The 18964-nt window shown below is 41.8% G+C and overlaps 1 protein-coding gene across 1 annotated transcript in view; it reads left to right on the top strand.

Annotated features, from left to right (window-relative positions):
* Positions 1 to 18964, top strand: part of LOC126203195 (dynein axonemal intermediate chain 7-like) — a 764826-nt gene that overhangs the window by 104185 nt on the left and 641677 nt on the right. The window contains exons 5-6 of the mRNA XM_049937439.1: positions 14670 to 14804; positions 14890 to 14964. Of these exons, the coding sequence (XP_049793396.1) occupies positions 14670 to 14804; positions 14890 to 14964 (210 nt within the window). The remainder of the gene's footprint in view (positions 1 to 14669; positions 14805 to 14889; positions 14965 to 18964) is intronic.

Genomic DNA, 18964 nt, shown 5'->3' with positions numbered 1-18964 from the left:
AAGAAGAAAATCTTGACACTACATTAGAGACAGGGTTCAGAAAACTGAAATAGGAAATTGTTCCTTTATTAATAGGACACATAGAGAGTGGAATAGATTGCCTGCACAAATCCTTGTCCCATTTCCAATAGTTATGTGTAATTTCAGAAACGACACTTTAAATACTGTTGGTGTTGCAATCTTCACCAAAAGACAGTTTTGATGCAGTTTTCCACCCAACTCCATCCGGTGTGAGCCTCTTCATTTCTCAATAACTGCTGTAGCCTACACGCAACTGAATCTGCAACACTCCTCCCCCTCTCCCCATACTACCAAATTGCTTATTCTGTGTACTGTCAGTTAATGCTTTCCTGTAATCAGGTTGTACCATAAATTTATTGTTTCCCTTTTTGATTTAGTACTTCCTCATTCGATGATAAAAGTGTAGCTACCACACCCGACAGACAAGAATTAACTGGTGGAATTGTAAACGATGTTTTTCAGAAAATCACTAAGTGGTTCTCTGCAAATGGGCTCTCATTAAACTTTGACAAAACACAGTATATACAGTTCCACACAGTAAATGGAATGACCCCATTAATAAATATAGACTTTGATCAGAAATTGGTAGCTAAGGTAGAATATTCAAAATTTCTAGGTGTATGCATTGATGAGGGGTTGAACTGGAAAAAAACACACTGAGGATCTGCTGAAACGTTTGAGTTCAGCTACTTATGCTATTAGGGTCATTGCAAATTTCGGTGATATACATCTGAGTAAATTAGCTTACCATGCCTATTTTCATTCTCTGCTTTCGTATGGCATCATATTCTGGGGTAACTCATCATTGAGTAAAAGAGTGTTCATTGCACAAAAGTGTGTAATCAGAATAATTGCTGGAGCTCATCCAAGATCATCTTGCAGACACTTATTTAAAGAGGTAGAAATCTTCACTGTAGCCTCACAATATATATATACTTACTTATGAAATTTGTTATTAACAATCCGCACGAATTCAAAAGTAATAGCAGTGTACATGGCTACAACACTAGGAGGAAGAATGATCTTCACTACTTAAGGTTAAATCTAACTTTGGCTCAGAAGGGGATAAATTATGCTGCCACAAAAGTCTTTGGTCACTTACCTAATAGCATCAAAAGTCAGACAGATAACCATATAGCATTTAAAAGGAAATTAAAAGAATTTCCTAATGGCAACTCCTTCTACTCATTAAATGAATTTTTGGATATAGTAAGTGGGTAATTTCCAAACCCCACAAAAGGGGAGTGTATATATACACTCCTGGAAATTGAAATAAGAACACCGTGAATTCATTGTCCCAGGAAGGGGAAACTTTATTGACACATTCCTGGGGTCAGATACATCACATGATCACACTGACAGAACCACAGGCACATAGACACAGGCAACAGAGCATGCACAATGTCGGCACTAGTACAGTGTATATCCACCTTTCGCAGCAATGCAGGCTGCTATTCTCCCATGGAGACGATCGTAGAGATGCTGGATGTAGTCCTGTGGAACGGCTTGCCATGCCATTTCCACCTGGCGCCTCAGTTGGACCAGCGTTCGTGCTGGACGTGCAGACCGCGTGAGACGACGCTTCATCCAGTCCCAAACATGCTCAATGGGGGACAGATCCGGAGATCTTGCTGGCCAGGGTAGTTGACTTACACCTTCTAGAGCACGTTGGGTGGCACGGGATACATGCAGACGTGCATTGTCCTGTTGGAACAGCAAGTTCCCTTGCCGGTCTAGGAATGGTAGAACGATGGGTTCAATGACGGTTTGGATGTACCGTGCACTATTCAGTGTCCCCTCGACGATCACCAGTGGTGTACGGCCAGTGTAGGAGATCGCTCCCCACACCATGATGCCGGGTGTTGGCCCTGTGTGCCTCGGTCGTATGCAGTCCTGATTGTGGCGCTCACCTGCATGGCGCCAAACACGCATCCGACCATCATTGGCACCAAGGCAGAAGCGACTCTCATCGCTGAAGACGACACGTCTCCATTCGTCCCTCCATCCACACATACACAGACACAAGCAGACATATTTAAAGACCAAATATGTCTGCTTGTGTCTGTATATGTGTGGATGGATATGTGTGTGTGTGCGAGTGTATACCCGTACTTTGTTCCCCCTAAGGTAAGTCTTTCCGCTCCCGGGATTGGAATGACTCCTACCCTCTCCCTTAAAACCCACATCCTTTCGTCTTTCCCTCTCCTTTCCTCTTTCCTGATGAGGCAACAGTTTGTTGCGAAAGCTTGAATTTTGTGTGTATGTTTGTGTTTGTTTGTGTGTCTATCGACGTGCCAGCACTTTCGTTTGGTAAGTCACATCATCTTTGTTTTTAGATATATTTTTCCCACGTGGAATGTTTCTCTCTAAAAACAAAGATGATGTGACTTACCAAACGAAAGTGCTGGCAGGTCGATAGACACACAAACAAACACAAACATACACACAAAATTCAAGCTTTCGCAACAAACTGTTGCCTCATCAGGAAAGAGGGAAGGAGAGGGAAAGACGAAAGGATGTGGGTTTTAAGGGAGAGGGTAAGGAGTCATTCCAATCCTGGGAGTGGAAAGACTTACCTTAGGGGGAAAAAAGGACAGGTATACACTCGCACACACACACATATCCATCCGCACATACACAGGCACAAGCAGACATTTGTAAAGGCAAAGAGTTTGGGCAGAGATGTCAGTTGAGGTGGAAGTAAAGAGGCAAAGATGTTGTTGAGAGACAGGTGAGGTATGAGCGGCAGCAACTTGAAATTAGCGGAGGTTGAGGCCTGGCGGATAACGAGAAGAGAGGATATACTGAAGGGCAAGCTCCCATCTCTAGAGTTCTGACAGGTTGGTGTTAGTGGGAAGTATCCAGATAACCCAGATGGTTTAACACTGTGCCGAGATGTGCTGACCATGCACCAAGGCATGTTTAGCCACAGGGTGATCCTCATTACCAACAAACACTGTCTGCCTGTGTCCATTCATGCAAATGGACAGTTTGTTGCTGGTTATTCCCACATAGAAAGCTTCACAGTGTAGGCAGGTCAGTTGGTAAATCACGTGAGTGCTTTCACACGTGGCTCTGCCTTTGATCGTGTACACCTTCCGTGTTACAGGACTGGAGTAGGTGGTGGTGGGAGGGTGCATGGGACAGGTTTTACACCGGCGGGGGGGGGGGGGGGGGGGGGGGCGGTTACAAGGGTAGGAGCCAGAGGGTAGGGAAGGTGGTTTGGGGATTTCATAGGGATGAACTAAGAGGTTGCGAAGGTTAGGTGGACAGTGGAAAGACACTCTTGGTGGAGTGGGGAGGATTTCATGAAGGATGGATCTCATTTCAGGGCAGAATTTGAGGAAGTCGTATCCCTGCTGCAGAGCCACATTCAGAGTCTGATCCAGTCCCAGAAAGTATCCTGTCACAAGTGGGGCACTTTTGGGTTTCTTCTGTGGGAGGTTCTGGGTTTGAAGGGATGAGGAAGTGGCTCTGGTTATTTGCTTCTGTACCAGGTCGGGAGGGTAGTTGCGGGATGCAAAAGCTGTTTTCAGGTTGTTGGTGTAATGGTTCCGGGATTCCGGACTGGAGCAGATTCATTTGCCACGAAGACCTAGGCTGTAAGGAAGGGACCGTTTGATGTGGAATGGGTGGCAGCTGTCATAATGGAGGTACTGTTGCTTGTTGGTGGGTTTGATGTGGACGGACTTGTGAAGCTGGCCATTGGACAGATGGAGGTCAATGTCAAGGAAAGTGGCATGGGATTTAGAGTAGGACCAGGTGAATCTGATGGAACCAAAGGAGTTGAGGTTGGAGAGGAAATTCTGGAGTTCTTATTCACTGTGAGTCCGGATCATGAAGATGTCATCAATAAATCTGTACCACACTTTGGGTTGGCAGGCCTGGGTAACCAAGAAGGCTTCCTCTAAGTGACCCATGAATAGGTTGGCATACGAGGCGGCCATCCTGGTACCCATGGCTGTTCCCTTTAATTGTTGGTATGTCTGGCCTTCGAAAGTGAAGAAGTTGTGGGTCAGGATGAAGCTGGCTAAGGCGATGAGAAAAGAGGTTTTAGGTAGGGTGGCAGGTGATCGGTGTGAAAGGAAGTGCTCCATCGCAGCGAGGCCCTGGACGTGTGGAATATTTGTGTATAAGGAAGTGGCATCAATGGTTACAAGGACGGTTTCCGGGGGTAACAGACTGGGTAAGGATTCTAGGCGTTCGAGAAAGTGGTTGGTGTCTTTGATGAAGGATGGGAGACTGCATGTAATGGGTTGAAGGTGTTGATCTACGTAGGCAGAGATACGTTCTGTGGGGGCTTGGTAACCAGCTACAATGGGGTGGCCGGGATGATTGGGTTTGTGAATTTTACGAAGAAGGTAGAAGGTAGGGGTGCGGTGTGTCGGTGGGTTCAGGAGGTTGATGGAGTCAGGTGAAAGGTTTTGTAGGGGGCCTAAGGTTCTGAGGATTCCTTGAAGCTCCGCCTGGACATCAGGAATGGGATTACCTTGGCAAACTTTGTATGTGGTGTTGTCTGAAAGCTGACGTAGTCCCTCAGCCACATACTCCCGACGATCAAGTACCACTGTCGTGGAACCCTTGTCCGCCGGAAGAATGACGATGCAACGGACAGCCTTCAGATCACGGATAGCTTGGGCTTCAGCAGTGGTGATGTTGGGAGTAGGATTAAGGTTTTTTAAGAAGGATTGAGAGGCAAGGCTGGAAGTCAGAAATTCCTGGAAGGTTTTGAGGGGGTGATTTTGAGGAAGAGGAGGTGGGTCCCGCTGTGACGGAGGACGGAACTGTTCCAGGCATGGTTCAATTTCGATAGTGTCTTGGGGAGTTGGATCATTAGGAGTAGGATTCGGATCATTTTTCTTCGTGGCAAAGTGATATTTCCAGCAGACAGTACGAGTGTAGGACAGTAAATCTTTGACGAGGGCTGTTTGGTTGAATCTGGGAGTGGGGCTGAAGGTGAGGCCTTTGGATAGGACAGAGGTTTCGGATTGGGAGAGAGGTTTGGAGGAAAGGTTAACTACTGAATTAGGGTGTTGTGGTTCCAGATTGTGCTGATTGGAATTTTGAGGTTTTGGAGGGAGTGGAGCTGGAAGTGGGAGATTGAGTAGATGGGAGAGACTGGGTTTGTGTGCAATGAGAGGAGGTTGAGGTTTGCTGGAAAGGTTGTGAAAGGTGAGTGAGTTGCCTTTCCGGAGGTGGGAAACCAGGAGATTGGATAGTTTTTTAAGGTGCAGGGTGGCATGCTGTTCTAATTTGCGGTTGGCCTGTAGGAGGATGCTCTGAACAGCCGGTGTGGATGTGGGAGAGGAAAGATTGAGGACTTTTATTAAGGATAGGAGTTGACGGGTGTGTTCATTGGCTGAGCTGATGTGTAGGTGAAGGATTAGGTGGGTGAGGGCAATGGATTGTTCAGTTTGGAACTGGTATAGGGACTGACGGAAAGAAGGGTTTCAGCCAGAGTTGGGAACTTTAAGTGTGAGGTCTTTGGGGGTAATGCCAAATGTCAGACAAGCCTGAGAAAATAAAATATTGGAGTGTAATCTGGCTAGGGCAAAGGCATGTTTGCGGATGGAATGTAAATAAAACTTAATGGGGTTGTTGTGGGGGTGTTGTGAGGGTGACATGGTATTGGAAGGTGGAAAGTGTAACATGCGGCTGAAATGAAAATGAAAATAAAAATATATGGGGAGAGATGAAGGTGAACTAGAAAGCAACTGGAGATCTGGTGTGAAAAAAGGCGAAAAAGTGTTGGTTAGAGCTGGGCTATGTTGATCCTGTGGTGAAATTGGGCTGGTAGACAACGATGTGCATAAAGGTTAGGTGGTTGTGTTGCCGCCAAAACACGTTAAAGGGTGGAGAAATTCGGGAAAATTTCGAAAAAACTACGTGTAAATGTATTAAAAGGAGTTGTTTTGTGGTGGCAGATTATGAAAATGAGGCTAACAATTGTCTGACGAAGAAACAATGACGTTAAAACCTGTGGGAAGCGGCTAAAAATGATCAGTGATGTGAGAAAAACGGAAATGGAAATAAAGCAAAAGTTATTAGAACTGGCCGAAATGGTTGTTTAATAGGTGAAAGGAATTGTTTTTGAACTAGAAACGGTAGATTTTATAGCAGCGAAAGTGTTGAAAGCGAAAAAAAATTTTTTTTTGTTGTGGTTTGGAAGTGGGTTACGTATTATTACGTATTACGTATTATTGAGTATATATCGGCGGGATAAAATTGTATAGTAGATTATGGTAAAAAGGAGAAGGTGAATACAAAGTGAAACTACTGGCAAAAACAGAAAGAGAAAATAAGACAACAGAAAAAATTTCGAAATGCAACAGTGACAATAACAAACGTAATTGTTGGGTCCAAATTAATGATATTAATATAATAGAGGGAAACATTCCACGTGGGAAAAATATATCTAAAAACAAAGATGATGAGACTTACCAAACAAGAGCGCTGGCAGGTCGATAGACATACAAACAAACACAAACATACACAGAAAATTCGAGCTTTCGCAACAAACGGTTGCTTCATCAGGAAAGAGAGAAGGAGAGGGAAAGACGAAAGGATGTGGGTTTTAAGGGAGAGGGTAAGGAGTCATTCCAATCCCGGGAGCGGAAAGACTTACCTTAGGGGGAAAAAAGGACAGGTATACACTCGCACACACACACATATCCATCTGCACATACACAGGCACAAGCAGACATTTGTAAAGGCAAAGAGTTTGGGCAGAGATGTCAGTCGAGGCGGAAGTAAAGAGGCAAAGATGTTGTTGAAACAGAACGTATCTCTGGCCCATTCCACATCAAACGGCACCTTCTTTACAGCCTAGGTCTTCATGGCAAACGAATCTGCTCCAGTCCAGAATCCCTGAACCATTACACCAACAACCTGAAAACAGCTTTCGCATCCCGCAACTACCCTCCCGACCTGGTACAGAAGCAAATAACCAGAGCCACTTCCTCATCCCTTCAAACCCAGAACCTCCCACAGAAGAACCCCAAAAGTGCCCCACTTGTGACAGGATACTTTCTGGGACTGGATCAGACTCTGAATGTGGCTCTCCAGCAGGGATACGACTTCCTCAAATTCTGCCCTGAAATGAGATCCATCCTTCATGAAATCCTCCCCACTCCACCAAGAGTGTCTTTCCACCGTCCACCTAACCTTCGCAACCTCTTAGTTCATCCCTATGAAATCCCCAAACCACCTTCCCTACCCTCTGGCTCCTACCCTTGTAACCGCCCCCCCCCCCCCCCCCCCCGCCGGTGTAAAACCTGTCACATGCACCCTCCCACCACCACATAGTCCAGTCCTGTAACACGGAAGGTGTACACGATCAAAGGCAGAGCCACGTGTGAAAGCACTCATGTGATTTACCAACTGACCTGCCTACACTGTAAAGCTTTCTATGTGGGAATGACCAGCAACAAACTGTCCATTTGCATGAATGGACACAGCCAGACAGTGTTTGTTGGTAATGAGGATCACCCTGTGGCTAAACATGCCTTGGTGCACGGCCAGCACATCTTGGCACAGTGTTACACCGTCTAGATCATCTGGATACTTCCCACTAACACCAACCTGTCAGAACTCTGGAGATGGGAACTTGCCCTTCAGTATATCCTCTCTTCTCGTTATCCGCCAGGCCTCAACCTCCACTAATTTCAAGTTGCCGCCGCTCATACCCCACCTGTCTTTCAACAACATCTTTGCCTCTTTACTTCCGCTTTGACTGACATCTCTGCCCAAACTCTTTGCCTTTACAAATGTCTGCTTGTGCCTGTGTATGTGCGGATGGATATGTGTGTGTGTGCGAGTGTATACCTGTCCTTTTTTCCCCCTAAGGTAAGTCTTTCCGCTCCCAGGATTGGAATGACTCCTTACCCTCTCCCTTAAAACCCACATCCTTTCGTCTTTCCCTCTCCTTCCCTCTTTCCTGATGAAGCAACCATTTATTGCAAAAGCTTGAATTTTGTGTGTATGTTTGTGTGTCTATCAACCTGCCAGTGCTTTTGTTTGGTAAGTCTCATCATCTTTGTTTTTAGATATATTTTTCCCACGTGGAATGTTTCCCTCATATATATAGAGGGAAACATTCCACGTAGGATATATATATATATATATATATATATATATATATATATATATATATATATATATATATATATATATATATATATATATATATATATATGTTGTTGTTGTTGTGGTCTTCAGTCCTGAGACTGGTTTGATGCAGCTCTCCATGCTACTCTATCCTGTGCAAGCTTCTTCATCTCCCAGTACCTACTGCAACCTACATCCTTCTGAATCTGCTTAGTGTATTCATCTGTTGGTCTCCCTCTATGATTTTTCCCCTCCACGCTGCCCTCCAATGCTAAATTTGTGATCCCTTGATGCCTCAAAACATGTCCTACCAACCGATCCCTTCTTCTAGTCAAGTTGTGCCACAAACTTCTCTTCTCCCCAATCCTATTCAATACCTCCTCATTAGTTCCGTGATCTACCCATCTTAGCTTCAGCATTCTTCTGTAGCACAACATTTCGAAAGCTTCTATTCTCTTCTTGTCCAAACTGGTTATCGTCCATGTTTCACTTCCATACATGGCTACACTCCATACAAATACTTTCAGAAACGACTTCCTGACACTTAAATCTATACTTGATGTTAACAAATTTCTCTTCTTCAGAAACAATTTCCTTGCCATTGCCAGTCTACATTTTATATCCTCTCTACTTCAACCATCATCACTTATTTTGCTCCCCAAATAGCAAAACTCCTTTACTACTTTAAGTGTCTCATTTCCTAATCTAATTCCCTCAGCATCACCCGACTTAATTCGACTACATTCCATTATCCTCGTTTTGCTTTTGTTGATGTTCATCTTATATCCTCCTTTCAAGACACTGTCCATTCCGTTCAACTGCTCTTCCAAGTTCTTTGCCGTCTCTGACAGAATTACTATGTCATCGGCAAACCTCAAAGTTTTTATTTCTTCTCCATGGATTTTAATACCTACTCCGAATTTTTCTTTTGTTTCCTTTGCTGCTTGCTCAATATACAGGAATAACATCGGGGAGAGGCTACAACCCTGTCTCACTCCCTTCGCAACCACTGCTTCCCTTTCATGCCCCTCGACTCTTATAACTGCCATCTGGTTTCTGTACTAATTGTATATAGCCTTTCGCTCCTTGTATTTTATCACTGCCACCTTCAGAATTTGAAAGAGAGTATTCCAGTTAATGTTGTCAAAAGCTTTCTCTATGTCTACAAATGCTAGAAACGTAGGTTTGCCTTTTCTTAATCTTTCTTCTAAGATAAGTCATAAGGTTAGTATTGCCTCACGTGTTCCAACATTTCTACGGAATCCAAACTGATCTTCCCCGAGGTCTGCTTCTACCAGTTTTTCCATTCGTCTGTAAAGAATTCGCATTAGTATTTTGCAGCTGTGACTTAATAAACTGGTAGTTCGGTAATTTTCACATCTGTCAACACCTGCTTTCTTTGGGATTGGAATTATTATATTCTTCTTGAAGTCTGAGGGTATTTCGCCTGTCTCATACATCTTGCTCACCAGATGGTAGAGTTTTGTCATGACTGGCTCTCCCAAGGCCATCAGTAGTTCTAATGGAATGTTGTCTACTCCCGGGGCCTTGTTTCGACTGAGGTCTTTCAGTGCTCTGTCAAACTCTTCACGCAGTATCTTATCTCCCATTTCATCTTCATCTACATCCTCTTCCATTTCCATAATATTGTCCTCAAGTACATCGCCCTTGTATAAACCCTCTATATACTCCTTCCACCTTTCTGCCTTCCCTTCTTTGCTTAGAACTGGGTTGCCATCTGAGCTCTTGATATTCATACAAGTGGTTCTCTTCTCTCCAAAGGTCCCTTTAATTTTCCTGTAAGCAGTATCTATCTTACCCCTAGTGAGACAAGCCTCTACATCCTTACATTTGTCCTCTAGCCATCCCTGCTTAGCCATTTTGCACTTTCTGTCGATCTCATTTTTGAGACGTTTGTATTCCTTTTTGCCTGCTTCATTTACCGCATTTTTATATTTTCTCCTTTCATCAATTAAATTCAATATTTCTTCTGTTACCCAAGGATTTCTATTAGCCCTCGTCTTTTTACCTACTTGATCCTCTGCTGCCTTCACTACTTCATCCCTCAGAGCTACCCATTCTTCTTCTACTGTATTTCTTTCCCCCATTCCTGTAAATTGTTCCCTTATGCTCTCCCTGAAACTCTCTACAACCTCTGGTTCTTTCAGTTTATCCAGGTCCCATCTCCTTAAATTCCCACCTTTTTGCAGTTTCTTCAGTTTCAATCTGCAGTTCATAACCAATAGATTGTGGTCAGAATCCACATCTGCCTCTGGAAATGTCTTACAATTTAAAACCTGGTTCCTAAATCTCTGTCTTACCATTATATAATCTATCTGATACCTATTAGTATCTCCAGGATTCTTCCAGGTATACAACCTTCTTTTATGATTCTTGAACCAAGTGTTAGCTATGATTAAGTTATGCTCTGTGCAAAATTCTACAAGGCGTCTTCCTCTTTCATTTCTTCCCCCCAATCCATATTCACCTTCTACGTTTCCTTCACTCCCTTTTCCTACTGACGAATTCCAGTCACCCATGACTATTAAATTTTCGTCTCCCTTCACTACCTGAATAATTTCTTTCATCTCGTCATACATTTCATCAATTTCTTCATCATTTGCAGAGCTAGTTGGCATATAAACTTGTACTACTGTAGTAGGCATGGGCTTTGTGTCTATCTTGGCCACAATAATGCGTTCACTATGCTGTTTGTAGTAGCTAACCCGCACTCCTATTTTTTTATTCATTATTAAACCTACTCCTGCATTACCCCTATTTGATTTTGTATTTATAACCCTGTAATCACCTGACCAAAAGTCTTGTTCCTCCTGCCACCGAACTTCACTAATTCCCACTATATCTTACTTTAACCTATCCATTTCCCTTTTTAAATTTTCTAACCTACCTGCCCGATTAAGGGATCTGACATTCCACGCTCCGATCCGTAGAATGCCAGTTTTCTTTCTCCTGATAACGACGTCCTTGGGGGACTATTTTACCTCCGGAATATTTTACCCAAGAGGACGCCATCATCATTTAATCATACAGTAAAGCTGCATGTCCTCGGGAAAAATTACGGCTGTAGTTTCCCCTTGCTTTCAGCCGTTCGCAGTACCATCACAGCAAGGCCGTTTTGGTTAATGTTACAAGGCCAGATCTGTCAATCATCTAGACTGTTGCCCCTGCGACTACTGAAAAGGCTGCTGCCCCTCTTCAGGAACCACATGTTTGTCTGGCCTCTCAACAGATACCCCTCCGTTGTGGTTGCACCTACGGTACGGCCATCTGTATCGCTGAGGCACGTAAGCCTCCCCACCAATATAAAATAGAGGGAGACATTCCACGTGGGAAAAAGACTTACCTTAGGGGGAAAAAAGGACGGGTATACACCTTTAAATATGTCTGCTTGTGTCTGTATATGTGTGGATGGATATGTGTGTGTGTGCGAGTGTATACCCGTCCTTTTTTCCCCCTAAGGTAAGTCTTTCTGCTCCCGGGATTGGAATGACTCCTTACCCTCTCCCTTAAAACCTACATCCTTTCGTCTTTCCCTCTCCTTCCCTCTTTCCTGATGAGGCAACAGTTTGTTGCGAAAGCTTGAATTCTGTGTGTATGTTTGTGTTTGTTTGTGTGTCTGTCGACCTGCCAGCACTTTCATTTGGTAAGTCACATCATCTTTGTTTTTGTTTTTAGATATATTTTTCCTACGTGGAAATATATATATATATATATATATATATATATATATATATATATATATATATATATATATATATATATATATGTGTGTGTGTGTGTGGGTTACAAAAAGGTATGGCCAAACTTTGAGGAAACATTCCTCACCCGCAGATAAAGAAAAGATGTTATGTGGACATGTGTCCGGAAACGCTTACTTTCCATGTTAGAGCTCATTTTAGTTTAGTCAGTATGTTCTTCCACCTACGCTAAATGGAGCACATTATCATGATTTCATACGTGATACTCTACCTGTGTTGCTAGAACATGTGCCTTTAGAAGTACGACACAACATGAGGTTCATGCATGATGGAGCTCCTGCACATTTCAGTCGAAGTGTTCGTAGACGTCTCAACAACAGATTCTGTGACCGATGGATTGGTAGAGGTGGACCAATTCCACGGTGTTCACGCTCTCCTGACCTCAACGCTCTTGACTTTCATTTATGGGGGCATTTGAAAGCTCTTGTCTACGCAACCCTGGTATCAAATGTAGAGACTCTTCGTGCTTGTATTGTGGATGGCTGTGATACAATATGCCATTCTCCAGGGCTGCATCAGCGCATCAGGGATTCCATGCGATGGAGGGTGCATGCATGTATCCTCGCTAACGGAGGACATTTTGAACATTTCCTATAACAAAGTGTTTGAAGTCATGCTGGTACGTTCTGTTGCTGTGTGTTTCCATTCCATGATTAATGTGATTTGAAGAGAAGTAATAAAATGAGCTCTAACATGGAAAGTAAGCATTTCTGGACACATGTCCACATAACATATTTTCTTTCTTTGTGTGTGAGGAATGTTTTCTGAAAGTTTGGCCGGGCCTTTTTGTAACACCCTGTGTATATGTCTGCTTATGTCTGTATATGTGTGGATTGATATATATGTGTGTGTGTGTGTGTGTGTGTGTGTGTGTGTGTGTGTGTGAGTGTATACCTGTCCTTTTTTCCCCCTAAGGTAAAGACTTCCTAAACTTACATTTCTATTGGTTGTTAATATATTTATATTTTTCAGAAACTTGTTCCTGCTATTGCCAGTCTGCATTTTATTCCATCTCTACTGTGATCATCATCAGTTATTTTGATGACCAAATAGTAAAACTCATGTACTCCTTTTAGTGTCTCATTTCCTAATTTAATTCTATCAACATTGTCTGATTTAATTTGACTATGTTCCATTACTTTTGACTTACATTCATTGATACTCATCTTATAACTTCTTTTCAAGGCATTACCCATTTCATTCAACTGCTGTTCCAAGTCCTTAGCCATCTTTGACAGAATTACAATGTCACTGGAAAATCTCAGTGTATTTATTTCTACTCCCTGAATTTTAATTCCCTTTCCAAATTTCTCCTTGGCTTCCTTTACTGCTCTCTCAATGTACAGATTGAAAAACATAAGGGGATAGGTTGCAATCCTGCTCACTTTCATCTCAACTATATCTTTCCTTTCATGTCCTTTGACTCTTATAATGGCAATTTGGTTTCAGTACAAGTTATAAATGGGCTTTTGCTCCATGTATTTTATTCTTTCTGCCTTCAAAATTTCGAAGAGTGTATTTGAGTCAACATTTTCAAAAGATTTCTCTAATTCTATGGCTCCTACAAATCTAGGTTTGCATTTTTTAATCTGCCTTCTAAGGTAAATCATAAAGTCAACAAGGCCACATGTGTCACTACATTTTCATGGAAACCAAACTAATCTTCCTTGAGGTCAGGTTCTTCTAGTTTTTGCAATATTCTGTAAATAATTCCTGTCAGTATTCTGCAATCATGACTTGTTAAACTGATGGTTCAGTGGTGTTCATACCTGTCAGCACCTGCATTCTTGAGAACCGATGTTATTATGTTCTTCTTGAAGCTTTAGGGTATTTTGCCTCTCATACATCTTGCATCCCAAGTGGAATAGTTCTGACATGGCTGGCTTTCCCAAAGATCTCAATAATTCAGTGGATATGCTGTCTACTCTGGGTGTCTTGTTTCTACTTAGATCTTTCAGTGCTCTGTTTACTGTCTCACAGTGTCATATCTCCCATCTCCTCTAAACCTGTTTCCTCTTCTCTTTCTATAATATTGTCATCAAGTTTGTCTCCCTTATGTGGACATTATATGTTCCTTCCATCTTTCATACTTTAAATAATATTACCTGTAATAATTTTCTTTCCATCTTCTTTCTTTCTCAAGCTTGTATCATGTTTTAAACTAAATATTTTTATGGAATTTCCAGGCAGATTAAAACTGTGTGCCAGACCAGGACTTGAACCTGGGATATTTCCTTTCATGGGAAGGTGCTCTACTGACTTAAGGAGGGTATGGAGATTGGGTTTAACATCCTGTTGACATGAAGTTCATTAGAGACAGCACAACCTTAGATCGTGTCACAAATGGGCAAGGAGATCAGCCATGCCCTTTCACAAGGCTATCCCATTATTTGCATGGAATGATATAGGGAAAGCACAGAAAACCTAAATCTGGATAGCTGGACGTGGGTTTCAACTATCATCTTCTTGAATGCAAATCCAGTGCACTAGCCACTCTACTGGTCCTCTATTGACCAAGCTATCCAGCTATTCAAGCATATCCCTGACCCATCCTCACCGCTTTACTTCTGCCAGAACCACATCTCCACTCTGTCTTCATTTTTGGAATATTTTTGTGTCATTTTATAAGTAAAAAGGAGGTTGTGTTACTTTTAAGTTTAATAATGGAAATCATCTCTGGGGTAAGGTTCCTACTATGTCTGTAGCACTAAACAAATGAAATAAAATATTGTCACCCATTGTGCTTCATGCTTGTATTTACAGTGGGAGCAGTACATGAAATGTGATGGTCTACCAGATCCTGCTAATGTCCCACAAATGAATACATTCCTTTATTTGTGGAAACAGGAAGATGATGACATAGAAACTGTTGTCAAGAAGACAGACATCATTCTTGCTGTAAGTAAAATGCCTAAAATTACTGTACCATGCTCATTTATAATTATGTTGCTTCCTTATATAAAATTTGGAATTCATGTTTCAGCTCCTTAATAAACTTGAACAACTGATAGACATGCCTACTGGTGTTAGCGGTCGCCAAGTAGAACACTGGAAAGAGGTATTGTATCACATAGCAAAAATGTTTTAATATGTCACATATAATTTATAAAGTGATGGGGCCAAAAATTAGCAGTGCATCTGCGTCCACTGCTGAATTATTATTAACACTGGGTTTGATCTCTCTTTGCTCTTTGTTCACTTATTATCCAAATAATATGTGGGTGAACATATTATTGGTGTTAAATGGTTCATTATAAACATATAGAACACAAAATAAAAAATACCACAAATCTCCCATTGGTGACCTGTTTAACATCTAAGCGGTAAATCCTTTCTGTCCCAGGAGACCTTCCTACCTTTCAACTGACTGACTCTTTTGCAGGCAGCAAGAAACACACTTACGACCATACTGTGTTCACAGAAATATGCTATGCTGTTTCTATGTGTTGCTGGGACATAGCATTAGTTTGCTGCACCGGCTGTAGTTCCTGGTTGTTGTGAAATATAGCCTTTAATTGACATGAAATGTCAACATCTCTTTTGGAGCCATACATTTATATGTTCTATATTGAATCTTATTATTTTTTCATGCTTTTATTTTCTTATATATAAGTTATATGTAAACTGAGTGAGTCATAGACACCACCAAAAGTAAATTAACAAGTTGTTTTGTGGCAAGGATAATGTTTTCATACATCGTTAAATAAGTGTATGAAACAAAGTAAGAAATGCACTCTTCAATTTATTAATTCATGGATCTTCACCCTTTTGTTTAGGTAAGTGATAGCATACAGAAGTATGCTTGGATATGTTGTACCAGCATTGAAAAAATGTGTATTTTAACCATTCATTAAAAGTGTTATAAAAAGTTATTAGAAAAGGAATATTTATTCACACAGTTTGAGATGAACTCCTATCTGTTCATCATTTCACCCGCTGCCATGATTCTGCATCAAGAGGTTCAGTACAGACAAGAATAATTTAAGCGGTATCCGGAGGAGCATTCCTGCATCAACTTTGTCATGATCAGGACTAAACATTAAGGAATTAATGTGAAGATCAATAATGTCAATGATTGCAGTGATTATTTGGTACCACACACCACTGGAAGCAGCAGTATGTAATGTAAATTATATCTATTGACCTTGAATGTAATGATACTAAAGGTCTGTTGATATTGGTATCAGTTAAAGTTCACCCAAGATTGTGCTCAAATTCATACATTACCATCAAATTTCTTTTCAGCTATTCTTCCCAATCAATGTTTCCAATTATTCAAGCAATTATTAACCCATTTCCATTGCCACATACCTACTCAATGCCAACTGCTTAAAGGACGACACCGAGGAAAATATGAAAAGACCTTCCAATTGTTGAGATAAAATTTTTTGTAATAAATTATTCATATTATTGTTACAAGGAACTAATGAAACTTTCACTGTACTTGTTACACATCCACAAGATTGGGAATGATAAAAACATTGAAGGAACAAGTTAAAATTAAACTCTGCCTTCAAACGAGATGAGCCAGGAATGCTGATTTCAGCAGTAAAGGAAGGAAGCTGCTACACTGTATGCTTACACAACTGCACTTGGCGCCCTCTCTCTGGCAGTAGATAATCTCTTTTCTTCCAATTAATATCCTTTATGGAAAGTTAAAGTGCCTTATGTACCAAGGTACGAAGTACCCATTCACACTGAGCCGGATGGTGACAACTATTAGCCAGTAAATACAAGTCGGTGTGAGTACATTTTCTGTAAACTGCACATCCAAATGATCCATCAACCTTCCTTCTAACCAAAACATCCACCTCCATTGTAAAATGAATGTTCAGGTGGATTGAGTTCAGATGTTCTAAAAGGCATTCAAATTCTCCTTACCATGAGGCCAAACAAAAAAGCATCATCAGCATATCTGAAGAAACAGGTGGGTTTCAAAGGCACCAACTCCAATGCACTTTTGTCGAAGTCTTCCATGAACAAATTTGCGACCACAGGAGACAATGGACTACCCATTGCAACCCCATCTGTCTGCTCATAATACTGGTCATTGAATAAAAAGTAGGTGGATGTCAGCACATGCCAAAATAGATTAGTTAGTTCAGCACCAAGCATAACTGCAATTAATCACAACAAATCAGACAGAGGATAAAGAGTGAAGAGAGAGACCACATCAAAACTTACCAAAATACCAGAGTCATTCAACCGCATTCCCTCCAAATGACATAAGAAATCTGCTGAGTTCCTGGTATGAGGTTCACACCGACCAACTTGTGCACTCAACAGAGAAGCAAGTTGCTTGGCGACACGATATGTCAGAGCGCTGATATTACTCACTGTAGAATGGAAAGGAACCCCTTCCTTGTGTACTTGTGTACTGTAAAGGAGACCGCTTGTAAAACACTAATATGACCTATTCTTGAGTACTGCTTGAGCATTTGGGATCCCTATCAGGTTGGATTGAGGGAGGACATATAAGTCATTCAGAGGCGGGCTGCTAGATTTGTTACTTGTAGGTCTGATCATCATGCGAGTGTTACGAAAATGCTTCAGGAATTTGGGTGGGAGTCTCTAGAGGAAAGGAGGCATTCTTTTCGTGAATCGCTACTGAGGAAATTTAGAGAACCAGCATTTGAGGCTGACTGCAGTACAATTTTACTGCCGCCAACTTACATTTCGTGGAAAGACCACAAAGATAAGATAAGAGAGATTAGGGCTCATACAGAGGCATATAGGCAGTCATTTTTCCCTCATTCTGTTTGGGAGTGGAATAGGGAGAGAAGATGCTAGTTGTGGTATGAGGTACCCTCCGCCACGCACCGTATGGTGGATTGCGGAGTATAGATGTAGATGTACCTTTGGAAGGCCATATAACCTAGGGGGAAACAGCTAGGGGGAAACAGCACTATAGGTGTTAAGACTCTTGATAGTGTCCTGCGACAAACCACTTTTCTTCAGGAGGCTATTGGTCTTTCTCTCCAGGTCAGCATGGATCCTGCGATACACTGAATCAGATAATAAATGTTGCATCTTTTGTACTTAATCCTGTTTGTTTAACACAATGGTGGCATTGTCCTTATCTGCAGGTAAAATAACGATATCAGGATCTTTGAGAGAGCGTAAAGCAGCCCTCTCTACTGCTGTTACATTACTCTTGGGTGGACGAGCCCTAGTCAACAAAGAGCATGCATCCCTCCTAACCTCCTCTGCAGTGTCAGGAGGTAGTTTGCAAACTGCCCATTCAATTGAACTAATAAAATCAACTATTGGCAAGCTCTTTGGTGTGGGTGCCAAATTTAAACCCTTTCCTAGCATGGATAAGGTTGCATAATCAAAAGATTTCTCTGTGAGATTCATCACAGAATATCGAGATATAAAATCAGATTCTGAGCGATGAAAATGTTCAAACTTTGCCAAATGCCAGGCAGTAACAGAATTGTATTCCCAATCAGATTGAGTCCATGCCCGTCCAACCAATCCCAAGTGAAATCAGACAGTTTTGAAGCAAGCATTAAATGGGAATGAAACAGTTCTTTTGAAGCAGAATCCAAACATTGTCGAGTAAAACAAATCCTTTAAAGCACAAGAGCAAAGCCAGCATGTTGCTTGATGCAACTGGTGGCAGGAGAATTAATATGGTGCACAATCTCAGCAAATGTTGGGCATGATTCTCATCATGACACCTCAATAAAAATAACAAAACGCTTTACAGTCTAACTCCACAGCTACAGAGTTTATCCATCTTTCCTAAACACAGATATATTCCCCCCACCCCTCCCCCCTGTAGAGGTAAACAAGGTGACATCTGAGTTTCTCCTGGTGTATGCAATTTTCAAACAACGTATGGGAATTTAACCAGATAATATTTACAGTGACTGCCGATATTTTGGTGGGAGTACACCCCACCATTATCAAGGCACAAACTGCAATGGACGTGCGATGTACAGTCAAATTTAAAACCTCGGTTCTTGGAGTAATTCAGGAAAGATAAAAACACACACACACACACACACACACACTGAACACTAGGGGCACCAAAGATGACCAAAGTCAAAGGT

Source organism: Schistocerca nitens, chromosome 9 (assembly GCF_023898315.1).
Source record: "Schistocerca nitens isolate TAMUIC-IGC-003100 chromosome 9, iqSchNite1.1, whole genome shotgun sequence".
NCBI classification, from domain to species: Eukaryota; Metazoa; Arthropoda; class Insecta; order Orthoptera; family Acrididae; genus Schistocerca; species Schistocerca nitens.
The sequence above is the reverse complement of the archived record's forward strand: the minus strand, read 5'-3'. Positions and strand labels throughout refer to the sequence as shown.